General features: G+C 42.4%; 1 protein-coding gene across 3 annotated transcripts in view; it reads right to left on the reverse strand.

Moving 5' to 3' along the window:
- The window catches only part of topbp1 (DNA topoisomerase II binding protein 1), a 128,134-nt gene extending 115,788 nt beyond the window's left edge, over window positions 1–12,346 (reverse strand). Inside the window, exons 1-4 of one of the 3 annotated variants that reach the window (XM_059945629.1) lie at window positions 12,237–12,346; window positions 8,800–8,898; window positions 8,589–8,723; window positions 4,616–4,759 (exon numbers count right to left, since the gene is read on the reverse strand). In XM_059945629.1, the coding sequence (XP_059801612.1) occupies window positions 4,616–4,759; window positions 8,589–8,723; window positions 8,800–8,889 (369 nt within the window). In that variant the 5' untranslated portion in view covers window positions 8,890–8,898; window positions 12,237–12,346. Of the gene's footprint in view, window positions 1–4,615; window positions 4,760–8,588; window positions 8,724–8,799; window positions 8,899–11,927; window positions 12,064–12,096 lie in introns of those variants that run through there. The other 2 variants (XM_059945628.1, XM_059945630.1) reach the window with 2 other exon arrangements.
- Between the last annotated feature and the right edge of the window lie 1,042 nt (window positions 12,347–13,388).

A 13,388-nucleotide genomic window follows, 5' to 3' on the forward strand; every position in this document is an offset into this window, starting at 1 on the left:
GAGCTGACTGTGGATTTCAAGAAGAGTAGGATGAAGGAACACATAACAATCCTCATTGAGAGATCAGAAGTGGAGAGAGTGAGCAGATTCAAGTTCCTGGGTGTCAAGATTTCTGAGGATCTAACCTGGTCCCAGCATATCGATGTAGTTATAAAGAACACAAGACAGTGACTATACTTTATTAGGAGTTTGAAGAGATTTGGCATAACAAATAAATACTTAAAAACTTCTATAGTTGTACCGTGAAGGCGGCTGCATCACTGTCTGGTATGGAGGGGCTGCTGCACAGGACTGAAAGAAGCTGCAGAAGGTTGTAAATCTAGTCAACTCCATCTTGGGTACTAGCCTACAAAGTACCCAGAACATCTTCAGGGAGTGGTGTCTCAGAAAGGCAGCATCCATTATTAAGAACCTCCAGCACCCAGGGCATGCCCTTTTCTTACTGTTACCATCAGGTAGGAGGTACAGAAGCCTAAAGTTACACACTCAGTGATTCAGGAACAGTTTTTTCCCCTCTGCCATCTAATTCCTAAATGGACACTGAATCTTTGGACACTACCTGGGGCTTTAAAAAAAAACCAGTATTTCTGTTTTTGCACGTTTTTAACATCTATTCAATATGTGTATACTGTAACTGATTTACTTGTTTGTTATTATTTTTATTTATTTTTTTCTCAGCTAGATTATGTATCGCAATGAAATGCTGCTGCTAAGTTAACAAATTTCACGTCACATGCTGATGATAATAAACCTGATTTTGATGATAATGCTGAGGAATTTAAAGTTGTCGACCTTCTCTATTCTGTTCCCCAGATGAGGATTGGCTCGTGGACTTCCTCTTTCTTACTCCTGCAGTCAATAATCAGCTCTTTTTTTGCTGACATCGAGCAAGAGCTTTTTGTGCCATCACTCAGCCAGATTTTCAATCTCCCTCCTATATGCTGATTCATCACTACCTGTGATTTAGCCAACGACAGTGGTGTATATCAGCAAACTTGGCAATGGAGCTGCACTTAGCCACACAGTCAGAAATATCAAGTGAGTAGAGCAGAGGACTAAACACATAGCCTTGTGGTGCAACTGTGCTGATGGAGATTGTGGAGGAGATGCTGTTGCCAATCCAAACTGACTGGGATCAGCAAGTGTGGAAATCAAGGATTCAATTGCACAAGACAGTATTGTGGCATAGATCATGGTATAATAGTTTTGAATTCAGAGTTGTAGTCAATGAAGAGCATCCTGATGTATGCATCTTCACTGTCCAGATGCTCCAGGGCTGAGTGAAAAGCCAATGAAATGGCATCTGCTGTTGACTTTTTGTGATGGTAGGCAAATTGGAGTAGGTTCTTGTCACTCCTCAGGCAGGAGTTGGTATGCTTCATTAACCCCTCAACGCACTTCAGTGGGTTTAAGTGCTACTGGATGATAGTCATTGAAGCAGGTTATCACATTCTTCCTGGGCACCAGTATAATCAGAGCCTGCCTGAATCAGGTGGTTACCTCAGAATGTTGAAGTGAGCAGTTAAAAATATCAGTGAACACTCCAGCCAATTGATTAGCACAGGTCTTCAGTACTTGGCCAAGTACCCCTAATTTTCCATGGATTGGCCCTGGTGAACAATTCTTTCACATTAGCCTCAGAGACTGAAATCACAGGGTTATCAAGGGCGGTGTGAGTTTGTGAAGGTATTTCCATGTTTTGTTGGTCAAAGTGAGCATTAAAGCATTGAGCTCATCTGGGAGCAAAACCTTGTGGTCACATATGTCACTTGGTTTTACTTTGTAGGAGGTGATAGCATTCAAACCCTGATTGTGAGCATCACTCTGTGATTCAGGTTTGGTCTGGAATTGCTGCTTCATGTGAAATGACTTTCTGGAGGTTGTATCCAGACCTCTTGTATGTTACTTGGTTGTCAGATCGGACCACCACTGATCTGGTCCTCAACAGATTTCTATCTCTTGGTTCAGCTAAGATTTTTATTTGGGGAAGCTCTGAATGATTTTATGGGGACACGACTGACTTTATTAAGACTGTTACAACAATGGCATATTTGTTCAGATCCTCTGATGAGTCCTTGAACAAGTCCCAAATCCACTGAAATGAACATTGCTGCTCCTCTGCCTCCTGTACCTATCTCTTTGTTGACCACACTCTTGGAGCTGTACTGTTTACACTCTTGACTGTCTGCAGATAGGACAGAAATCACAGTCACCAGATGCTATGGGGATTTGCACAGGTGTCATGTTATACTCTTCTTCAAAGCACGCAGAAAAGGCACTGAACTCATTAGGAAGTGAAGCATCACTGCAACTTATGCCATTGGCTTTAGTTTTATAGGAAGTAATTGCATGCAAACTCTGCCACGGTTGTCATGCTCCAATTGTATCTCTAACTTCACAGGAAATTGTCCTTTTACTCTTACGAAGGCCTTCCAAAGGTCATACCTGAACTAATTCTACGGTTCTGAATCTCCGGTCTTGAATGTCACAGATCTAGCCCTCAGCAGACTCCATTGGGAAGACTTGGTATTGTCCTGAAGGTACAAACTCATCCACACAAGTCTTGATGAAGTAGGTGATGGCAGTGGCATATTCATTCAGATCAGACGAGAAGTCCTTGAACATGGTCCAATCCACCAATTCAAAACAGTCCTGTAAATGTTCCTCCACCTCCCTTCAACATGCCTTCACTGCCCTTACCACCGGTGCACTGACCTTCCATCTCTGCCTGCATGCTGGGAATAGAAGTACAGCCAGATGACTGCACTTAAGAAGTGCAGGCGTAGTATGGCACAAGAATTGATTTTGATGGTGGTGTAACAATGAGTGTGATTGAGTGCGTTGGCTCTTCTTTCTCCACAGTTGACATGTCAGTGGCAGTTTGTAACAGAGTTCTTCAAACTAGCCTGGTTGAAGTGCTATACAACAATCTGGAAGGCATCAGGGGGTGCTGTCTTGTGACAACTGATTGGAGGTCTCACCTGCCAGGGGTGGAGTGTACACTGCAACCAGGATGACAGCAGAGAACTCCCTTGGCAAGTAGGACTGACTAAACTTGATAGTTCCAGGTTGGGGAGCAGGGCTGAGACATAATTGCTATGTATGCGCACCATAACATGTTAGTCATGAAGCGAACACGCTGTCTCTGCCTTTGCTTGATGCTGCTGTCTAGCACATGTGATGGATGGTGAAGCCCTCGGGCTGAAGGGCTGTGACCAGACTGCTGGGGCTCAGCCAAGTCTCTGTGAAGCAGAGTACTCAACAGGCTCTGACGTCCCTCTGATTCTGCAGTCATGCTCCTAGCGTAGTTTCAAGAGAATGTATATCAGCCAGTAGGGTGGTGGTGGTGGGGGGGGTTTGGTTTTGTGCCCTGTTTTACCTGAAGCCCTCCCAGGCAGCCATGTTTCCAGAGAAAGTAAGTTCCCTGAGCTTCCAGCTGCTCCACTCACTCTCTGGATGGTATGGAGTCCCAACTATACCAAATCACTAAATCTTTTAAATGACTTGAAACAATGTAACTGCAATGTCTGCGGCTGCAGATTTCATCTGTTATAGTTGTAGACCATGATATTTGATTAACTCCCTTAGGAGCTACAAACACAAAAGTAGTTTCCACTATCCAGCACCATCTTCAGATCAGAGAAGTGGCAAGTTATAACAAACCAAAACAATAGGAATTAATTCAGAGACAAGATATCAGAATCAGGCTTATGATGTTCCGCATGTGGCATGAAATGTTAACTTTGCAGCAGTAAACATTGCTACAAACATTCCTTGAGACGATATTCTGACCCTATCCATTGTCTATTGGTTTAGCAAAGGCCTTGCCCTCTGCCTTAAGATCAGAAAAGGGATATAACAGTGTCAGATAATGACCACCTCTACAAGACATTTCACAGCACTGTCAGCATTGAATCCTCTACCAACAACATTCTGGGTTGTCAGTTAATCAGAAATTCTACCTATCCAACCACATCTGAAGCAAGCTACCCCCAAGTCTCCAAAACATTTCCACCATCTTTCAAAGCAAGTCAATGCAAGATAAAACATTTGGCTACCACAAACAGCTCAAAAACATCCACAATACAATAGCCTATTTAAATGGCGTTTCACATAGCACCTTAATCAATATCTCCTCCCGACAAAACCAATCTATAAGATGGTATCCAATTTTTGCCAGTTTTAGCTACTGCTCTGGATGCCCACTTCATCCATGCAGGAGGCCAATGGCTGCTGTTTGTAAGGGTTGGAGGTCTGCCAACGTAGACACAGAGATGCAGCTACCATATCAGAGTGAAAGATTCAATCCTGACCTCCACTGTCACCTATGTGGAGCTTGCATGACTGTGTCAGTTTCTTTCCGCCTCCCAAGGATGTCTGGAATTGGTTACTGGTCACTGTTAATTGCTGCCAGTGTGTAGGTAAGAGGGGGGAGAAACTGGGTAGAGCTGATGGGAATGTGGGGGGGGGGAATAAAATTAAATGAGTGTAAATGGGTATCAGGTGATTGGCAAGGCCTCATAGGGCCATCAGACTTGCTTCCATTCTCTCTGATCATAGTGTAAAGAAAACTCAGTATTACTTGTTAAGCTTCAGTTAGTACCACTTTACTTACTCTGGTTTTCTTCTCCAAGCTGGTGCAGGAAACCACCACATCAGCCATGACCATGCTGTAGACAGGATGAATAGCTTCAGGTACATTCCGTTGTTGCTGAAGACAAAATATAACTACTTGTGGACCAACGATCCTACATCCAAGCTGAGTAGAATGAAGAAAAGTCAAAAAGTAAAACAGTGATTGCTATGCCCATAGCAGGGCTGTAACAGCACAAGTATCAACCTTGAAGATGCACATTCTCAAAGAGCTATACAGGGCAGGATCAGACCCTTTCACCCTACTCAGCCATGCTGACCAAGGTGCCACCCTGCGCTAGTCCCATTTGGCTCATACTCATCTAGATCACAAAATTGTCTAAATGCCATCTCTGCCACTTTCTCTGGCATCTCATTCCATATACCCACCACCACTGTGTGGAAAACTTGCTTAAGTCCCCTCTAAATATTTCCCTTTTCATCTCAAACCTATGCCTTCTAGTTTTAGACTTCCCTATCCTGGGGAAAAAAAAACAATGACCACCCACCTTATCTATGCTCCTTCTTCACGAACAAATAAGGTATAATGTTGCTTCAAGCCAGCAGTGGGGTAGTACAGCAGTCATTATTGCACCCTTCCATTTCCAGCCACCCAAGTCCTATCCTGACCTCTGGTACTGTCCGTGTAAAGTTTGCACCAGGAGATCAAGTAGTGGAAACCTATGTAGTGATATCCCCATTCCACTGCTTGCTCTTGATTTCTACCACAATCCAAAGATGCGCTGATAGATTAATTGTTTACTGTAAATTATCCCTTAGTGTAGGAAAGTGGAGTTAATCAGAGGTTGATGGAGGATACATGTGGCAGAGGTTCAGGGAAATATATCTTCCTTTTCAAATTACTCCATTAGCTCCAGCACCTCCTATACTTCAACTCTACAATTATCAGACAATTGCATTCTAATTCTGGTCTTTTCTGCAGCTGTACATTTTCACCTGCCAAGCCCTTCCAATATTCTGGAATTCTCTCTTTAAACCTCTATCTCTCATGTCTATCTTTAAGACACTTTAAAATTTGCCTCATCTACTACAGTGTTGGGTGGCAGGGTGGAGATACGCCTCTTATCAAAGGAGGTATAAGGTGCTCCTACCATCCACTTGGGCAAAGTGTACCACCTGCTTAGGCCTCAATCAAGGTCACGTGAAGCCAAGGGAGCAGGTGGTGGATATCACAAGTCTCGGTTATGCAACCATTGACGCCAGGCAGACAATATCTTAAGAGTATTGATAATGGCTGGGGTCACCCATCTTGTAAAGACACTGCCTAGAAGGCAGCACTTCTGTAAAAAAAATTTGCCAAAAACAATCATGGTCACGAAACCATAACCGTCTACATCATATGACACAGCACATAATGGTGATGGTGACTGCAATATACTCTACTACCAAATGTTGTTTAAAAATGCTTCTGCAAACGCGGTTCAACATCCTGCCGTGTTAAAAGGTTTATACATATCATTACTGTTGGAAGATATTCAGCCTTTGGAACATTAATGGGAATATCATTTTCCCACATACATAAATGAGTTGATTAGAGTCAAGAGAAGTAGGAGCCATTAGTATAAACTTCAGATGCACTGAATTAGGCCAGCTATTAAGAATAACAAAAATTAACAGCCTCAAAAATCAAGTTGATTGATAAAAGCATTCTAAACGGAGCTAGGCACACAGAGACAGACAGACAGACATACTTTATTGATCCTGAGGGGAATATCACCAGTTAAGAGATACAAATAAGATCTAAAGATTGCTGGATGCCAGCAGCAGCAAGTCCTGATAAGAAGTCATCAACTCATAATATTAACTTCCAACAAATGCTTCTTGACCCACTGAGTACCTCCGGTATTTTCTGCTTTCATCTTTGAACTACATAAAGTCTTTCTTCCAATCTTTCTTGGTTGCTGGTACTAGGATCCCTCATAAATCATCATTTCTAACTAATGTATTGTCAAAGGAGTCAGTACCCTGCTTCTAATATTAAATTAAGAATTTTTTTTCTAATCTAGATCAGTTTTTGATCCTATTTGCTAATCACAGCAAGGATTAATTACCACTGTTCCGTGATAGCGCTGTTGTGAATACCACCTTTTCCCCTTAAGCAGGAACACAGCTTACATGTTTATCTACTGCAGGTCTTGAAGAAATGAAGGCTGTACTTTAATTCCAAGAGTTTGAAAAAATATCAACTAAGCAAACCAGCAGAAACAAATACACATTTTCGTTCCAAGATTGCCTCAAAACAAATCCGAAGAACAGACTCATGCATATGCTTGGTATTCAACAATTCATTCAATAGTTTGTATTGTGCTGTGACCTAATTAATCATATCAAGGCTTATATGTTTTTTTTGGGGGGGCAGGGTAGGCAAGTGCTAATGTTTCCAAAGGAAAACGCCAACATATACTATTCGAATCTTAGATTCTTCACACCAAGGAATTATCCAAAGAGGTGTAGTGAGGTTTCAGGGCCTCTGACAATATTGCTTTTAAGTCTGCCCTTAGAGCACACTGACAGTTTTTGATAAAAGGCAAGACTGGTAAGGCAAACCTTTCTGCTCAGTCAGTCAGGACCGTAATTTATAGAACTGTCTAAATAAAGAGATTTTAACAAACATTCCAGTGAACATAAATAATATTTTAAATTAAAAACACTTCAAATACTAATAATGAAACTAATTACAAACACTTGAAAATATTCCTTATGGAGGCCAACACATCCAAGATTAATGACTGGAAGTAGTATTTCTGGCAATACAGCACGGATACATTCCATTCAGCGCAGAGAGTCCATCCCATCAATGGTCCCCACTCAGCTAGTGCCCATTTCCTGCATTCAGTGCATATCCCTCTATGCCCCATCCAAATTATCTATAGGGAAGCAACATGCCACAATAGAATAGTGAACTTTTCAACTGATAAAGGGCAGTTACAGTCCTCTTTTGTGGATTTCTCAGATCAATCCACTGTGATTGGTCTGCTGCAATGTTCAGCCCATCTTTGTATAATTCTTCCCTCGTCCCTACCACATAGGTGAACTACGCCAAATTTTGAAGGGTCTCGGCCCAAAACATTGACTGCTTATTTCCACAGATGCTGCCCGATCTGCTGAGTTCCTCCAGCTTGTTGTACGTGTTGCTTTGAAGGCCCCCAGATGATTTTGAGAGAGTCAAAGTACATCTTTGCAAAAAAGGCAAATTGTTCAAGGATCAAGCAGCATCAATGGAGATAAAGATGTTGTCAGTGACTTGGGTCAACTCTGCATCAAGTGTAGAGGGAAGATAGCCAATGCAAAGAGGTGAGAGGAAGCCTGCCAGCTGAGAGGTGAAATCCGATGAGACGGTTGGGGATGACGGGAACTTGGAGCCAAATGGGACTGGTGGGACTGAACATGAAGTGCAGCTGTGTGTGAAAGGTGGAAACAGATAAGGGGGAAAAAAGAGCAGATGAAGTCAGGTGCGGGAGGGGAGCTAGACAGTAGAGACAGAGGCAGAAGGTGCCAAACAAGAGAAAATCTGCAGATGCTAGAAATTCCAGCAACACATAAAATACTGGAGGAACTCAGCAGGCCAGGCAGCCTCTAGGAAAAGAGTACAGTCCATGTTTCAGGCCGAAACCCTTTGGCAGGACAAGTTTGGAGGAGAGAATAACTGCACCTCAGCTTCAAACTAATGGAGAACAATTTCAACTTTCCACATCAAATCTCATGAGTTCATTGAGCTGACATATTCAGGCAGTGAAGCAAAACTTGAGAAAATTGATTGAAATGTACTGACTGATTTAAGGGGATTTAATTAGTTCCACTTTGAATGTATTTGGGTACTATTTGCTAACCAAAGTAGTAACACGGGACATTGCTTTGTTTATATTTTTGTAGACATAAAAACAAAGATAAAAGTAAAATTCCATTCCACAAAAATAAAACATAAATATCAGCACCTTTTGTAGATGATCATAAGCAGGTCCCTCAAATGGGTCACATACATAAAGTGAGTTGTCCTTTACTTTTAAGCTAAATGTTTCATCTTCATCGATAGTTTGTAGAAATTCTTCTGATTTAAATTCTTTAATTGCCTAGAAAGCAGGAACAGAGTATTTATGTTTATCTGTATTTATGAAATTATAAGAGACTTTAAAGAGTTTAACCAACCTGAAAAGCTTTTGTGAAATACTCAGAACCTTTCCCCTTTGTTTTTATGAATTTCACAAGGAAAGATACTCGACTTGCAGACTTCGCCATTTTCACAATCTAAATTTGGAGATAAAAATATTATAAATTTATATTTAGTCCCTTATTTACTAGTACACTATTACCTTCTAGAATTTACCAAGCAATATAGAAGAAAGAATTACTCTTTGACTGTCATTTCAAGGTTTGAAAACAGTAAAGATCCCATAGCAGTGAAAAAGGATGTAGTGCTTTCCCAGCGTATATGATGAATGAAGTCTTCTTGGGCTTCCAGGAGGGTATAGGTATCGATTTTAACCGATGTTTCGATGGCAAACCCTGCCTTCTTCATCAGGCATGATGCCTGGGCATGTCTTGTCCAGTGGTATATATACCCCAGTTGACTGTTCCAACTGATTGGTTAATCCTCATCCAATCAGGTTTTCACTGTCCCACCTTGCTTACAATCAAATCAAGTATGAAGAAGGCAGTTTGTCATCAAAACATCAGTTAAAATAGATACCTGTACTTGGCTGGTAGCCTGAGAACAGCTTACTCATCCTGTAGCAGCTTCTTACGGCAGTGAAGAAGAGAAACCTCAAATCTACCATTCCCAACTTCTGTGGTAGGTTTCAAACTCATGCTTAACAAGTCATTATCTTCCAGTATCTCAGCTTGTATGCCTGGTCAATCAAGAATACCTTTACACATGTACATCTCAACCTCCAACCCACCGATAATGTTATTATTAAATCCCTCTCTGTGTGACTTAGCTGTGTTTTCTACAACTGTGGCTACACTTAAAAAACTTTATTGGTTCCAAACTGCCAGTACTTCCAAAGATGAAGAAAGGTTCTACAGTAAAGCAATACCTGAATATTTCAAAGAACCCTGACCATCCCATAATAATTCCTGCATAACTATTCAATCCTCAAAGAATTCTATTTCCAGTGTAACTGGGGCATTTTGAAAAAAGCCAGAGGTCACAAACATACAATGAAGGGGAACAGTATTTCAACCTGCCCTCCCACCATCGATAATTTGTACACCTGTAACCCCCCCCAGACTCCTCTGTCCCTGCACTTCCTTCAGCAAAGCATGCATAATTCCATATCACCCTTTCTCACTTATGTTCCAAAACTTCTCTGCATTGAACTTTTATGTTACACATTTGCCCATTCCGTTCATCCTCTGCTTATGATTCACCAAGCTTTGTGTCCCAGAATATAAAACAGTACAACACAAGAACAGGCTCTTTGGTCCACAATGTTGTACCAAACTAGCTAAACAGCAAATAAGAAACACCTGAACACTATTCCCTCCTACCAACACAATGTCCACATCCCTCCATCTTCCTCACATCCATGTGTCTATCCAAACGTCTCTTAAAAGCCTCTAATGTATTTGCCTCTACCACCATTCCAGGCATCCACCACTCTGAGTAAAAGACTTAACCCTCACATCCGCTTGAACCTACCCCCTCTCAGCTTCAATGCCTGCCCTCTGGTATTAGACATTGCTACCCCGGGAAACAGACACTCCCTGTCCACTCTATATACACCTCTCATAGTCTTATAAACTTCTCACAGCTTCCACAGAAAACAACCCATGTCTATCCAGCCTCTCGCACTCTAAACTTTGCAACATTCTGGTAAACACGTGGAAATCTGCAGATGCTGGAAATTCGAACAACACACACAAAATGCTGGTGGAACACAGCAGGCCAGGCAGCATCTATGAGGAGAAGCACTGTCAATGTTTCGGGCCGAGACCCTTTATCAGGACTAACTAAAAGGAGAGATACTAAGAGATTTGAAAGTAGTGGAAGGGAGGGGGAAATGCAAAATAATAGAAGACCGGAGGGGGTGGGATGAAGCTAAGAGCTGGAAAGGTGATTGGCGAAAGTGATAGAGCTGGAGAAGGGAAAGGATCATGGGACGGGAGGCCTCGGGAGAAAGGAAGGAATGGGGGGAGCATCAGAGGGAGATGGAGAACAGGCAGGGTGATGGGCAGAGAGAGAGAAAAAAAAACAACTAAATACGTCAAGGATGGGGTAAGAAGGGGAGGAGGGGCATTAATGGAAGTTAGAGAAGTCAATGTTCATGCCATCAGGTTGGAAGCTACCCAGCCGGTATATAAGGTGTTGTTCCTCCAACCTGAGTGTGGCTTCATCTTGACAGTAGAGGAGGCCATGGATAGACATATCAGAATGGGAATGGGACGTAGAATCAAAATGCGTGGCCACTGGGAGATCCTGCTTTCTCTGGCGGACCGAGCATAGGTGTTCAGCGAAACGGTCTCCCAGTCTGCGTCGGGTCTCACCAATATATAGAAGGCCGCACCGGGAGCACCGGCTGCAGTATACCACACCAGCCAGAATTATACGTTGGACCTGGAGGCTGGTGGGGTGGTAGGTGAGGACAAGGGGAACCCTATCCCGAGTGGGGTGGTGGGCAGATGTGCAGGAAATGGGAGAGATGTGTTTGAGAGCAGAGTTGATGGTGGCAGAAGGGAAGCCCTTTTGTTTAAAAAAGGAAGACATCTCCTTCGTCCTGGAATGAAAAGCCTCATCCTGAGAGCAGATGGGGCGGAGACAAGAGGAATTGTGAGAAGGGGATAGCATTTTTGCAAGAGACAGGGTGGGAATAGGAATACTATCATACACCTTCCTCCAAGTTTATTGTCATTTGGCTTTGTACATGCACACACACCATCGAGACGTTTCTCCAAACCAGGGTGTAAAACACAGTAGTACACATCACACACAATATTTTATGAAATTAAAGATAAAATCTACAGAGGAATTACACATACTGAAAAACTTCTAGTTTGAAAAGTAACCACCCACTATGACACTATTAACTATGTCTTTCATCCCATGTACTTCACTTCACTGTGCCTGTTATGTGATAAGTTATCAAACACCTGGAAATCTATACACGCGATATCGAATCAATAAAAATACCAAAGTGATTAAACTTGATCTCTGTGTTAATTAAGCCAGTTTTCTCCAAGCCCAATAATATTTCAAAAAGCGTCCTCATCAATGTATAGTTCAAAGTGCCTCAATGATTTCGTTCCAAATCCCAGGATATGCCTTGATGACATACCTATCTAGTCAATAAACATGCTCTAGCCATCTCTCCCTTCGCTGTTACTTTGCAAGCTTTAACATCAGGTACGTGCGTGTTGCCAAGCCTGCCCTTATTGCTGTGGGGTTTGAGAAGAGTACGCGAGGCCCGAGCGGGGAGAAGATAAAAGGCCCGAAACTGAGACAACCTGGTGTCGGGTCTGAGGGGTGCCTCGCTCCCTCCTTGCCTTCCTCGATGCCACCGGACTTGGCCCGAAACGCAGAACCTTCCGAAAACGGTGCGGGCGAGAGGGAATCAGAGCCCAGCTAATGGCTCGTTTTACCTCACCTCAGGCGGCCTCTAGTCCGTCGGTCCCGCCACCGCAAGGACCCCGTTGCCCGGCAACCGTTACCGAGAAAACGGGGACTCTCCTGAGGTGAACCCGAGTGAACCCTGTCCGAGGCGTATGTAACTTGAAAGAGTGAATGTTGTCATGCTGTGGTTTGGGTGGGTGGGTGGTTGGGTCGGGGTAAAGAATTCAGGCAAATTCCAGGATGGAAATTCGGGCCTCGCGCGTTTCGAGGGCGGAGCTATGACGTCACTGCTGGGGTGAATGGGGTCATCGGGGAACTGGCCGGGATGCCCAGGTTCAACTCCGGGCCTGAGCAGTAAGGGGGCTACTTTTCCAAGACTGGACTTACTTGCAGGGACTGCGGTTCATGTTCTGTGGATTTGTTGTTTGCATGATTTTTTTTTTTTGCATTTTAGATTATGACTGTCTTTGTGGTGTGGGGTTCTTCGTGATTTCTATTGCTTGTTTTTGTGATTCCTGCAAAAAAGATGAATCTCAAGGTTATTTATGATACGCAAACTTTTATAATAAATGTACTTTGAACTCGGCCAGGGTCTGCATGTTGAGTTCCTCTCAGATTCAGAGACTTGTTTTATTTCTGCAATTGTTAGTGTCTAGAATTGTTGCTATCAATCATTTTATGAGACATCTTTTTATATATTTCTTTCTAAACTTTATAGATATTACTTTGATTTTATAGCCAATTATATGGTTAAGGTAGAGTTTGAAACTTCAAAATTCTTGCTGGTTCTCAATGACCTTAGCTTCCTGGTTTCCAATATCAGAGTTTAGACCTGTATGATACTGTCCTATATCTTGAAGTTGTTTGCATCTCTCAGAATCAACTATTAAGCTAAATTCCCAACAAAATACCGTAGAATTCACATTGCAGTTTGAGGGAGAAGCTAAAATCAGATGTATTAGTATTATTCATGGAGCAAATGGAATTACAGAGGCATGAGAAAGATGGCAAAAGTTGATTGGTAGGGGACACTAGCAGGGATAAATCAGAATCAGGTTTAATATCACTATCATATATTGTGAAATCTATTGTATTTTCAGCAGCAATACAATAGAGAAAGCAACTGATTTACAATAAGTACAATCAAAAAGCTTCTATAGTTGTACCATGGAGAGCATTCTGACAG

The sequence above is a fragment of the Hypanus sabinus genome, chromosome 20 (genome assembly GCF_030144855.1).
Source record: "Hypanus sabinus isolate sHypSab1 chromosome 20, sHypSab1.hap1, whole genome shotgun sequence".
Taxonomy (NCBI): domain Eukaryota; kingdom Metazoa; phylum Chordata; class Chondrichthyes; order Myliobatiformes; family Dasyatidae; genus Hypanus; species Hypanus sabinus.